The sequence below is a fragment of the Somniosus microcephalus genome, unplaced genomic scaffold (genome assembly GCF_052327205.1).
Source record: "Somniosus microcephalus isolate GS21.2 unplaced genomic scaffold, FLI_Smic_1.0 unresolved_chr1, whole genome shotgun sequence".
Taxonomy (NCBI): Eukaryota; Metazoa; Chordata; class Chondrichthyes; order Squaliformes; family Somniosidae; genus Somniosus; species Somniosus microcephalus.
In genome coordinates, this window is record NW_028225179.1 from 133,423,746 (window position 1) to 133,437,624 (window position 13,879).

General features: G+C 46.9%; 1 protein-coding gene across 1 annotated transcript; it reads right to left on the reverse strand.

Annotated features, from left to right (window-relative positions):
- Window positions 1-1,015: 1,015 nt before the first annotated feature.
- On the reverse strand, window positions 1,016-10,212 carry LOC147095875 (zinc-binding protein A33-like). Its single transcript, XM_085974898.1, has 6 exons — window positions 9,773-10,212; window positions 9,587-9,682; window positions 7,020-7,253; window positions 5,128-5,150; window positions 4,913-5,028; window positions 1,016-3,284 (listed from the first exon to the last, which is right to left on the reverse strand). Exons 1-6 carry the CDS (start codon window positions 10,178-10,180, stop codon window positions 2,734-2,736), a joined length of 1,428 nt encoding a protein of 475 aa, XP_085831024.1. The 5' UTR covers window positions 10,181-10,212; the 3' UTR covers window positions 1,016-2,733.
- Between the last annotated feature and the right edge of the window lie 3,667 nt (window positions 10,213-13,879).

Below are 13,879 nucleotides of genomic sequence, written 5' to 3' on the forward strand. Positions count from 1 at the left end.
TCCATGGGAGTGGCCCTCATCTCCATGGCAACGGGTACATATTGATTTCGCTGGTCCATTTATGGACTCAATGTTTCTAATCGCTGTGGACGCCCATTCGAAATGGCCAGAGGTCATTAAAATGTCCTCCACCACCACGGAGAAAACTATTGCAGTCCTAAGGACCATCTTCGCCAGAAATGGGTTGCCAGAACAGATCTGTTCCGACAATGGCCCACAGTTTGTGTCTGAGGATTTCCGGAGGTTCCTGAAGAATAATGGGGTGAAACATTACACATCTGCCCCATATCATCCAGCCACAAATGGATTGGCTGAGAGGTTTGTTCAGACCTTTAAAAAGGCCATAAAGGCAATGTATAATGACGACATACCACTGCAACACAAGGTGGATAACTTCCTGTTTGCTTACCGGAATGCGACACATGCAGTAACCAACCAAACTCCAGCCGTACTGTTTTTCGACCAGAGACTAAGATGTCGCTTGGATTTGCTCAAACCAAACATAAGACGAGATGTTGAGGATAAGCAGTTCCAGCACATAAATGAGAAGCCAACCAGGAGCTTCAAGATAGGGCAACCAGTCTTGGCCCGCGACTACCGAACAGAAAAATGGCAGCCAGGCACGATATGCACACAGCAGGGACCACTAATGTACACAGTGGACGTTGGAGAGAGCATCGTGAGACGCCATGCTGACCAGATTCTAGAGTCACAGGAACAAGCCAAACCTGTACCACAAGCATGTGCACCTGGTAATGAGCCCGAAGTACAGATTGCGTCTACCTCAGAAGCAGGGGTATTGGAAGCTGACGAACCAACCAATGACAATGAGCCAGAATTGACTCCACCGCCAGAACAGGATACTCGAGAAAGGCGCTATCCAGTCCGGATCAGGAAGCCTCCTCAAAGACTGAACTTATAAATGACTATTTCAGTTGATGTATATATTACTGAGAAAATTGTAATTGTAATTAGTTATTATTTAGTTGTTAAATGAATGTTATGTACTGTTTATCTAAAAGGGGAGGAATTGTTGTGTATGTACCTTTAAGGGAATAACTGGTCTTAGACTGCAGTACCGGCAGTGACCACCCCTGTATAAAAGGCCCTAGCAGGCTTCTGTAGTTTCAGTTTCAAGCTGCCTCTTGTTCAGTAAAGTACCTGTTAAACTGTTCTCCCGAAGTCCGTGTATTATTGAGGCGCGGACTTTACATCTACCAAAGAGCCGGCACAGGCACGATGGGTCGACTGACCTCCTCTGTCTATGATTCTGTGTGTCCCACTGTTTGAGGAACGGAAACACTGATTCCTTACACCAAAGCCCAGGTTGGTCTGCCTACTTACCCTCCGTCTCCTCACTAGCACGTGGCACGGGTAGTATTTCAGGAAATACCACACTTGAAATTCCTCCATTAACTTTCTTCTACCTGACCATGATTTCTGGCCCCCTTTGTAACAGAGGCCCCCCCCTCCTCCTCTAGGTACTGGGGTCTCCCCTACTACTCTGACCCCCAGTATGGTCTCCTCTAGTGCCTCATTTATCAAAGCTTCTCCCTCCCCAATATTTTCATGCATGGCTCGTTGCTTAATAAGGCTGATGATTACAACCTTGAGTGCATTGAGCAGCTCGCAGTTTAAGCTCTTCTGAATCTGGGGCTGGGAGGCAAAATCTCACATTTCCACAATGTACAAAATAATCCTTTCCTGTGCAACTTCAAAGTTTTAATATTGAGTTAAAAAATAACATTTTGTCCCTTGGTTAATGTACTTAACAGACCCAACCCCCTCTACACCGAATTCCCACTCCCACCAAATTCCCATTGTCCAAGTCCTCACTCTGTCCCCAGCTCACTCCATTACCAGCTCACTCTGTTGTGCTCTCAGCTCCTTATTACTCTACATTGTAAGGTCATGTTCCTTGCTCTCTAAGGCCATAAGTCTCACTGTAAGGTTACTGATTAACACACAGTTTTCACATCTCTTCCTCCCTCTATTGTATCTGGGCTCCCTCATTTGTGACCATCCCACAACAAACACATCTCATGGTGTGTATCTTCATCAACCTTCTCTCGGCAGTTTCCCTTTCTTATATTTCTCCCATTGCCCCCTTTCCTACATTACAACAGCGACTACACTTCAGAACGGCTTCAATGGCAGTAAAGTGCTTTGGGACGTCCTGAGGGCATGAAAGGCGCTATATAAATGCAAATAATTTCCTTCTTTAGTTTAACTGATTTTAAAACCCATTGCCCCTTTTTGATTTTACTAATTATCTAGGGTTCCCTTTTACTTTTTCCTTCCCTCGGATATTATTTAATTTGCCGTGTCTCGGATGGTCCTCTTTGTCATGTACTTCCCACTGGTGTTCTATCTCACCCTAGTTCCTCTCTCCTGCCCCTCTTTACCTTTTCTTCCCATCTTGAGTCTGTGGTTCCCTTGGTGTATTTCTGCCCATGTTTAAATTCTCTCTGTCTCTGGGCCCCGATGATTCTCGATGTTTTTGAGGTTTTAAATTTAATTTTACAGGAGTCTCTGGAGCAGTTGCCACGAGTTTGTTCCACGGCACCGATTAAACAAACAAATATCACCAACAAGACATTGTCACTCGGTTGTAGCCGTCCTGACCTCAGGTGACATTGGGACCATCCGCACCACCTGTGACTGAGACCGACGCCCATCAGTTTGCAGCTGGCAGGAGGCAGGTAGGCGGTGTGAAATTATGGGATGGAGCTGTTAGTGACCTTTCACCCCGCAGATTGTCAGCGGGACGGAGTTTTTCCCGCCGTCACTCAGTCCCGGACAGAAGAAGGGAAAGAGTCTCTCAGTGAAAGTGAGGGTGAAGGTGTGGAGATGGGACATGTTGTCTGCATTGTAAAATGACACCTGTCCGCCCTCATAGTCCAGGAACACCCCGATCTTCCGGGGATCCCCACTCGGGGTGAGGGGGGCATCAGAGGGGGAGGTGCCGGCAACATAGCCACTTCCGGGCAGCAGCCCCACAATCCAGTATCCGATCTCAGGTGTCGGTGTGAATCCCCCTTTCCTGTTGACAGACTCTTGGGCCACTCCCAGACCCCACCGTATCTTGTTCCCCACCTCCACCTCCCAGTAGTGTCTCCCTGATGTGAATCCCTCTGATCCCAGGACACAATGATAGGAATCAAACCGCTCCGGGGTGTCAGGGAGCTCCTGCTGTTTGTCTCCGAGTCTCACACTGGTCCGGTCCTCAGACACGATGAGCCGGGGATGGGCTGTGTTCAGATCCAGAGTCAGAGAGGCTGGAGCTGGGGGAAAGTTACAATAACACAGTGAGCGGTTTAGTTTGTTGCTGTGATTTATTCAAACACTTTCCCTTTTTAAAGTGGCCTTTCGGGGGATTCCCGGGAACTGCGGTGTTTTAAAGGGCTCCAGGTTCTGTTATTGGAATCTGCTCTGACCCAGGGGTTTACGCTCCTGGGGTCGCTCTGCAACTGCTGCCCACTGCGATCTGACCAGGAACTCTGCAGCCCCCCGGTCCCCTGCTGTTCTCAGCGGCTGCAGAGTGACCCAGGGACCTTCAGAAACACACAAGGAATCGGCGCCAGAGGCTACGGCGGGGCTTCCAAACGGAAGAGGGGGAAAGGTACAGACACCGGAAGGAAAGAGAAGAAAGGGAAGGGAAAAGGGCAAAAGAAGCAAAATATTGGGAACTGCTGCAGAGGAGAAGAGAGAACCCAGAGGAGGAGGGAAACTAACTTTATTTAAAAAACCGACATCATGATATCCATAAATCTCAATAGACTCCAACACACAATCAGACAAAACTAAACTGATTGACATAACAGGACAGGTAGAAGCGGCATTTCTACAGGAGACCCTCCTCATCGCCCTCAGAACACACCAGGTTTATGAGTGAGTGGGTGGGACAAATGCTGGCCGCCTTCTCCTCAGTCAAGAGCAGAGGACAATCACACTAATCACCAGCAACCTCCCCATTACTCTGGAGACACACATTCCTGGAGAAGGAGGCCGCTCCACCCGAATGAAATTTGATTAAGAGGACAACCCAAAGTGATGCTTCAGTTCAGTGTCCCGAATGAGGAGTCCCCGCATCAGCATTCCTCACACTCGCCCCACCTATGGACAGCACAGGCACCAGGAGCGGAGACCCAGACTGTGCTCTTCACTCCAAACAGGACAAGCTCCCAGCGGACACTGGACACGGGGACAAGCAGTTGGAGCAATCCGAGATCAAAGTGGTGTCCTGGGCCCACAGGATGTATGGGGGGCCCACACCCCAAAGAGAAGGAATTCACCTTCTAGTTGAACCGACACAAGACACATGCCAGGATCGGCTACTCCTCCCTGAAGCATCCCGTCTAACCTGCTGTGATAGGAGGGAAACAGGACTTGCACCAATTAAACTCCACTCAGTCCTCGGAGCCTCACACCTTCCCTCCTGCATGACTCAGAGTTCCTGCCTACCTCTAGGCGAAGCTCATCTCACATATACCCTAAAAAGGTGGAAGATGCTTGACTGATCTATTGCACACGGTCACTCTGGGCCCTGATCTCAGACACTGAGCTCCAATCTGGCAAAACCACACCAACTGACGCCCACCCTACCAAGTTTCACAAGGCCACAATCCCAGAGCTTTCTCCCCTCTGACTGAACCTCCTACACCCTGTACTGGAGACACTGAACCAGATACTCTGAAATTCATCACAATCATGTCAATACATAAGAAAAGTAAGGTTATCCCCACATGGTCACCAGACACACTCCTTAATGCTGACTGTAAAATATTGGCCAAGGTCCTGACCTGCAGACTAGACACAGATATCAGTGATCATTTAATCTGGGGTCTGGGAGCTGGTTTCGGCTCCTCTCATCTTGATTGATAAATCAGGAAAAGGAATATAAGTGTTTTACCGGGGTTAATGGCGTCTATCATTTCTCTCCACGCTGTGTACTGTAAAGGGCTGTTGAACTTTCCGATTGACAGCTTGCCATCTGCTAATGATGGTTTATAATAGTCCTCACCAGTCCTGTAAATATTAAACAGTTGATGTTATAAAGTGACCATAAACTCTTTGCTGAGTTATTTTACTAAATTGTGCAGAGTTTCAGTAAACAGTGTGTCCTACCTCCTCTCCTGACACGTTTCCTCCTGAAACCAATAAAACACAAATCTGAGTTGACGGAGACTGACCGTCTATATCCGGACAGCAGAAATTACACCCACATTGTGACAAGATGCTGATAATTCCGAATTCTCACTGCCGGGACCGCACAGATAGAAAGAGGATAGATATATTTGAAAACCAGGCAGCAGAAATTTCACCAAAAATTGTTAAAAGCATCCGATAGAAAGAGGATGCAGTTGAAAAATCTGATTTGTGTGGTCAGGTTCTGGAACTGAACACCAGTCTCACTCAGAGACACAGTGACTCTCCCACCCACCGCACCAGACACACCCACACACTCACACAATGTAACTGGAATTGGACACCAGTCTCACTCAGAGACACAGTGACTCTCACACCCACCGCACCCGACACAGCCACACACTCACACAGTGTAACTGGAACTGAACACCGGTCTCACTCAGAGACACAGTGACTCTAACACCCACCGCGCCAGACACACCCACACACTCACACAATGTAACTGGAACTGAACACCAGTCTCACTCAGAGACACAGTGACTCTCACACCCACCGCACCAGACACACCCACACACTCACACAGTGTAACTGGAACTGAACACCAGTCTCACTCAGAGACAGTGACTCTCACACCCACCGCACCAGACACACCCACACACTCACACAATGTAACTGGAACTGAACACCAGTCTCACTCAGAGACACAGTGACTCTCACACCCACCGCACCAGACACACCCACACACTCACACAATGTAACTGGAACTGAACACCAGTCTCACTCAGAGACACAGTGACTCTCACACCCACCGCACCAGACACACCCACACACCCACACAATGTAACTGGAACTGAACACCAGTCTCACTCAGAGACACAGTGACTCTCACACCCACCGCACCCGACACACCCACACACTGTAACTGGAACTGAACACCAGTCTCACTCAGAGACACAGTGACTCTCACACCCACCGCACCAGACACACCCACACACTCACACAGTGTAACTGGAACTGAACACCGGTCTCACTCAGAGACACAGTGACTCTCACACCCACCGCACCAGACACACCCACACACTCACACAATGTAACTGGAACTGAACACCAGTCTCACTCAGAGACACAGTGACTCTCACACCCACCGCACCAGACACACCCACACACTCACACAATGTAACTGGAACTGAACACCAGTCTCACTCAGAGACACAGTGACTCTCACACCCACCGCACCAGACACACCCACACACTCACACAGTGTAACTGGAACTGAACACCAGTCTCACTCAGAGACACAGTGACTCTCACACCCACCGCACCAGACACACTCACACAATGTAACTGGAACTGAACACCAGCCTCACTCAGAGACACAGTAACTCTCACACCCACCGCACCAGACACACCCACACACTCACACAGTGTAACTGGAACTGAACACCAGTCTCACTCAGAGACACAGTGACTCTCACACCCACCGCACCAGACACACCCACACACTCACACAATGTAACTGTAACTGAACACCAGTCTCACTCAGAGACACAGTGACTCTCACACCCACCGCACCAGACACACCCACACACTCACACACAATGTAACGAACTGGATTGTAATGTGAGCTCCAGGAGAATATTCACCTCTTGGGGACAAAGAAATAATTACAACCTAAGTATTAAGATCATGGTAACACGATCCCGGATCCTGCAGACAGTGTGGGAGCCGGTTAGTTCAGTCACAACAGCAGATCCGCCCCGGAATAGACAAAACACTCGGTTTAAATCAGTTTCGAATTTTTCAGCAAATGCTGCATTTATTTCAACATTGTCATCGCTTATTCTGCAACTAACCCGCAATATAATCCTCACCTTCAGAAATGTCAGCGCGTCTTGTTGCTCCATCTGTTTCTGCAACTTTGAAAGCTTCTCCTGAATAGAATTTAAATTCTCTTGAATTTCTCGAAGGTTTTTCTCCATTGTTTCCACAATCCTCTGCTCTTCTCCCCTGGGATCTCGGATTAACCGCTGCTCTTTCTCGGTGAGAATCTGGTGCATTTTAGCGAACTCGGATGTGATGCGGGTTTGCAGACTGCTCGACTGTTCCTACCAAATGAAATGTTATACGGTTTGTACTAAATGTACCGAGGATCTACAAATAGTACCAGGTTTCAGAAGAGCAGACTTCACTAACATGGCAGACGATTTGGAACGGATAAATTGGCCGACAATTCTGGGTGGTGATGAGACCGATGTAGAATTCAACTGGAATATGTTTAAGAACAAGATAAAAAATGGGGAAGAGAAATATGTACCCAAAGTCAAAGAAGGGACTGTCCCAAGAAAAAGCCATGGCGGCTGACTGGAGATTTACAAAGACAAATAAGATGTAAACAAAAATGTTTCTATAAATTGAAGGCATCTAATACTGAACTAAACAGAGTTGAGTGTAAGGAACAGCTAAAACAAACAAAGGTTGCTGTTAGATCAGCTCGAAGGATAATGGAAAAGAGAATCATAGACAATTGTGGAAGTATTGAGGAAAGCTTTTTCAGTTATGGGAAGAGTCAAAGAATTGTCAAAGACGGTATTGGGCCATTGAAGGATGTTCAGGGACAGATTACAAAGGTCTCACTGGGTATGGCGGAGATATTAAATAAGTATTTAAATGCATCAGTCATGGAAACGGAAGATGATGCTTGACTATTAGAATGGAATGATTTTAACAATAAACCTAGTAATATTAACATAGATGAACATATTGTTTTAGATAGAATTAAGAACCTGAAAATAGATAGAGCAGCCAGGCTGTCAGGGAGATGGGACACGTGCTGTGCAGACCCGAGCCCAGATTGTTAATAGCTCACCGCACTCTGGGATGTTTCTCATAGATTGGAAGGAGTCTAATGTAGTTCCCATCTTTAAAAAGGGTGAAAGACAGTACCGGGTAAGTATAGGCCTGTGGCAAAACCACCAATGAACTCCTGTACAAACGCATAACTGTCTTTAAACCAATGTTACAGCATCTATGTTCGTTTGCTGAGTGTAAACAGGCTTTCTGTAAAAGCCCTGAAACAACGCGATGACGTCATCACATTGGTCACGTGATGCCCCGAACGGTGGGAAACGTGATGACGTCATGACGTCAGAGAGTGGGAGGTCCTGAGTTCAGACCTCGTGGAACAAGATGCTGTATAGACCTGTTTGCTGTTGCTCCTGCATGTTTTTGTTTTGTTCACTTGTTTAATTAAATTCGGTTGATTTACTGAACTGACTCGACCTCAGTGATTTAGTTAGGAATCCGTTGATTCCGACAGGCCCATTAGTTTGACATCAGTAATAGGAAAGATGCATGAGGGCATAACTAAGAATGTAACATATGATTGCATGGATAGAGAGGGACATATTAGGGACACACAACATGGCTTCATAAAAAGGTGATATCTTATAAATTTGATTAAATATTTTGAAGAAGTCACCAAGATGGTGGATGAGCGAAGCCCAGTAGGCATTGTCTACTTAGACTTCCAAAAAGCTTTTTATAAGGTGCTGCTTCTCTACAAGATTGAAACCTTTGGTGTTAGTGGTAATATATTGAGCTGGATGGAGAACTGGCTGGAAGGATGTAGGCAAAACTAGTTAGAGATGGATTTGGATCTGTTTGGAGACTGGTCACCAGTGGTGTCCTGCAGGGATCGGTGTTCAGACCGCTGTTCTTCACTATTTTTATAAATGATCTAGATGTAGGTGTTGGGGGCATGATCTGCAAATTTGCAGGAGATACTGAGATCTGTGCAAGTGTTAGGACTGTAAATGATGCTCGACGTCATCGGGCTGATCTTGATGTGTTGGGAGATTGGGCTCATGACTGGCAAATTATGTTTAATTTGGATAATTATTTCAATTAAATAGATTAGGGCGGACCAGGGTTCACAATTTTAGTTATGTAAGGCCAGATCTAGGTTAGATGTCAGGAGGTGGTTCTTTGCCCAGAGAATCGTGGACCTCTGGAACAGGCTGCCATCTCGTGCGGTGGACGCTGATTCACTGAATTTCTTCAAATGGGAGCTGGACCTGTTTCTGGCTGGGGTGGACATCACCTCTTACAAAAGGCAGGTATTGCAGGGAACTCAGAGCCTCAGTGAAAGCCTGGACTTGTTTTGATCGCCGAGATGGGTCAGAGAGGAATTTCCCAGATTTTTCCCCCCAAATTGGCCTGAGTTTTTAAACTGGTCTTTTGCCTCTCCCAGGAGATCACATGGTTTTGGGTGGGGTGTGTATATTGTGACACACAAAGTATCACAATTGTGCGGGACAGGCTGGATGGACCAGAGGGTTTTACCGGTCTCTCGTTGTTCATATGTTTATTTAATCATGTACCGTGATAGAGGGAACAACACTGACCGAGATCCCAGAAAATCAGCACGGGGAGACCTCACCCTAACTTCGGAAATCCGCCGTTTCTGGTTCCGTTCCGTTTCGAGAACCGCCGATTTGTTCTCTGTGAGAGATTCTAAAGAGGATTTCAGCTGATCCTGGGATTGGGAGAGAAAATCACAGAATGAAAAGGCTGGACTATGGAAATGTGATAAAATAACCAGGTGATAAAATCTGCTCCATTTTACCTTGTAGATTTCGACAGCTTCTTTAATCGGCATGAAGTTGTGGGATTTGTGTTCCCGCGCAATGATACAAGTGTAACAGATCAGTTTCTTGTCAGTTTCACAAAACAGCTTCAGTTCTTCCTGATGTTCCTCACAGTGAAGTTTATTTTCCTTCTCTTTCGGATCCAGGTTTAATTTTCGAGCTTTCTCTGCCAGACTGGCTAAGGCTCGATTGGTCCTGAGGTTTCTTTCCGGAAACTCCTCTCTACATTCCGGGCAGGAGTTTCTCTCCTTTTCCCAATACCGTGTGATACAGGAGCGGCAGAAGTTGTGCCCACACTCCAGTGAAACCGGATCGGTGAAGAATTCAAGACAAATGGGACAAGTTGCCTCCTCGGTCCAACTCTCGTGCTGCTGCCTGGAAGCCATGTTCACGCTCAGCACTTCCTGATTCAACCCGCTTTCAGTTTCGATGTTACCGAGCTCCCGAACACCTTCGGCTCAGCGATTTCCCGAGCAAATTCGCTGCAATACTCGGAGAATTAAATTCCTCCTTTAAACTCCAGCCGGATCCCGTCAATAGGTGTCGCTGTTGGACAATATTTCTCAACCAAGGATTTTTGTAGCTTTCCTGAAAAATCTTTTGTTGCGGGAAAACTGCACATTTGCTTTCTGTGCAGTGAAGGGCCGCATTAAACAAACCGACTGACTCCGTGCTTCAGTTTAATGTTGTCTGGAGCCGGGAAACTCGCTCTAAAGGTGTAGAAATAATTGCTCTGATCCCAAATGTTTTGCAGATGATGTGAAGATGTCAGAGACTGTGATAATTATCCTGGGTTTGTAAAATATTTAATTACCCCATCCTTCATACATTGATATGCTTCTTATAACAGTTTATTGATTTAATATGAGGTTTTGGAGGGGATGTGTCGTTATTTTGCTCCACATGTTGGCCCGGATTTGAAGTTTGGAGCCGCCTCTGGTCATATTTCAGGCCCGGGCAATTTGAAAGTGAGAGGTGGGCGGACTGGGCGGAGTCTCGCCGAATTCCCGGGGAGGAGGGCGCATCGGGTGTGGGGAAGAAGGCAGCCTCCTAACTGTGGAAACACATTCTTGTGCTCAATTCTCACTACAGCTGGCGGTGCCCGGGCACGGCCGCGCTACAGGAGCGCTTGTACAGGCCTCCAACTATCCAATCCCTAAAGCCCCTCTCTTTATCCACACAGATGTTGATCTGAGCAGCCACCGTTATCCGTGCAGATATTGGTGTTACATAGAAACATAGAAGATAGGAGTAGGCCATTCGGCCCCTCGAGCCTGCTCCGCCATTCAATGAGATCATGGCTGATCATCCAAATTCAGTACCCGGTCCCTGCTTTCTCCCCATATCCCTTGATCCCTTTAGGCTTAAGAAATATATCCAACTCCTTCTTGAATATATTTAATGAATTGGCCTCTACTGCCTTCTGTGGAAGAGTATTCCACAGGTTGACCATTCTCTGGGTGAAGAAATTCCTCCTCATCTCTGTCCTAAATGGCTTACCCCTTATCCTCAGACTGTGACCTCTGGTTCTGGACTCCCCGACCATCGGGAACATCCTTCCTGCATCCAGTCTGTCTAGTCCTGTTAAAATTTTATAAGTTTCAATGAGATACCCTCTCATTCTTCTAAACTCCAGCAAGTACAAGCCCAATCGACCCAATCTCTCCTCATACGTCATTCCTGCCATCCCAGGTATCAGCCTGGTGAATCTTCGCTGCACTCCTTCCATGGCAAGAATATCCTTCCTCACATAAGGCGACCAAAACACAATACTCAAGATGTGGTCTCACCAAAGCCCTGTACAACTGCAGCAAGACTTCCTTGTTCCTGTACTCAAATCCTCTTGCTACGAAGGCCAACATACCATTTGCCTCCTTAACCGCCTGCTGCACCTGCATGCTTACCTTCAGCGACTGGTGCACAAGGATGCCCAGGTCTCATTGCACTTCCCCTCCTCCCAATCTATTGCATTTCAGATAATAATCTGCCTTCTTGCTTTTGACACCAAAGTGGATAACCTCGCATTTATCCACGTTATATTGCATCTGCCATGCTTCTGCCCAATCATCCAACCTGTCCAAATCATCCTGGAGTTTCTCGGCATCCTCCTCACAGCACACACGCCCACCCAGCTTTGTGTCGTGTGCAAACTTGGAGATATTACTATGTGTGCAAGAAATGTGTCCAGCTGCAGCTGCTGGCAGACCGCATTGCGGCGCTGGAGCTGCGATTGGATACATACTGGACCATTCGCGAGGCTGAGGATGTCGTGAATAGTACATTTAATCAGTTGGTCACACCGCAGGCAAAGGTTGGACAGGCAGAAAGGGAACGGGTGACCAACAGACAGAGTACTAGGTACAGGCAGGTAGTGCAGGGGTCCCCTGTGGACATCCCCCTTTCAGATACACCACTTTGAGTGCTGATGGGGGGATGGCTTATCAGAGGAAGGCAGCAGCAGTCAACTTCCTGGCACCAGGGGTGGCTCTGCTGCACAGGACAGGAGGAAAAAGAGGGGTAGAGCTATAGTAATAGGGGATTCTATTGTAAGGGAATAGATAGGCATTTCTGCGGCCGCAAACTGGACTCCAGGATGGGGTGTTGTCTCCCTGGTGCAAGGGTCAAGGATGTCTCAGAGCGGCTGCAGAACATCTTGGAAGTGGAGGGTGAACAGCCAGTTGTCGTGGTGCATATAGGTACCAACGATATAGGTAAAAAACGGGATGAGGTCCTAACAGCTGAATATAGGGAGTTAGGAGGTAAATTAAAAAATAGGACCTCAAAGGTAGTAATCTCAGGATTGCTACCAGTGCCACGTGCTAGTCAGAGTAGAAATAGAAGGATATTTCAGATGAATACGTGGCTAGAGGAATGGTGCAAGGGGGAGGGATTGAAATTCCTGGGACATTGGAACCAGTTCTGGGGGAGGTGGGACCAGTACAAACCGGACAGTTTGCACCTGGGCAGGGCCGGGACTAATGTCCTAGGGGGAGTGATTGCTAGTGCTCTGGGGAGGGTTTAAACTAAAATGGCAGGGGGTTGGGAACCTGAGCAGGGGACAGAGGAAAGGGAAACAAGGATAAAAGCAAAAGATAGGAAGGAGAAAAACAAAAGTGGCAGCCAGAGAAATCAACGGTTTAACTCTAACATGGCCACAGTAAATAATAATTCTAATAGGTCTAAGAGCATTAAAAATCAAGCCTGAATTTGTATCTTAACGCGAGGAGCATTCGTAATAAGGTGGATGAATTAGCTGCGCAAATAGAGGTAAACGAATATGATTTGATTGGGATTATGGAACCATGGCTCCAGGGTGGCCAAGGCTGGGAACTCAACATCCAGGGGTATTCAATATTCAGGAAAGATAGGCAAAAAGGAAAGGGAGGTGCGGTAGCATTGCTGGTTAAAGAGGGGATTAACACAATTGTAAGGAAGGATATTAGCTCTGATGATGTGGAATCTGCATGGGTAGAACTGAGAAATTCCAAGGGGCAGAAAACTTTAGTGGGAGTGGTATATAGACCTCCAAACAGTAATGTGGAGGTTGGGAATGGCATTAAAAGGGAAATTAGAGAAGCGTGCAATAAGGGCACAGCAGTCATCATGGGTGATTTTAATCTACATATAGATTGGGCTAACCAAATTAGTAACAATAATGTGGAGGAGGAATTCCTGGAGTGTTTACGGGATGGTTTCCTGGGCCAATATGTCGAGGAACCAACCAGAGATCAGTCCATCTTAGACTGGGTGTTATGTAACGAGAAAGGATTAATTAGCAATCTTGTTGTATGTGGCCCCTTGGGTCGGAGCGATCATAATATGATCGAATTCCTCATTAAGAAGGAGAATGAAGTAGTTGACTCAGAGACTAGGGTCCTGAATTTAAATAAAGGCAACTATGATGGTCTGAGGCGCGAGTTGGGTAGGATTGATTGGGGAATGTCACTTAAAGGGTTGACGGTGGATAGGCAATGGTAAACATTCAAAGATCGCATGGATGAACTACAGAATTTGTTCATCCCAGTTTGGCATAAAAATAAAACAAAAAAGGTGACTCAACCGTGGCTAACAAGGGAAATTAGGGA

Coding starts and splice junctions, on each gene's coding strand:
- LOC147095875 (XM_085974898.1), bottom strand. CDS start 10,180: ATGGCTTCCAGGCAGCAGCACGAGAGTTGGACCGAGGAGGCAACTTGT. Junction 7,254..9,586: donor GGCGGATTTCCGAAGTTAGG/GTGAGGTCTCCC, acceptor TTCATTTGGTAG/GAACAGTCGAGCAGTCTGCA. Junction 5,151..7,019: donor ACGCGCTGACATTTCTGAAG/GTGAGGATTATA, acceptor TATTGGTTTCAG/GAGGAAACGTGTCAGGAGAG.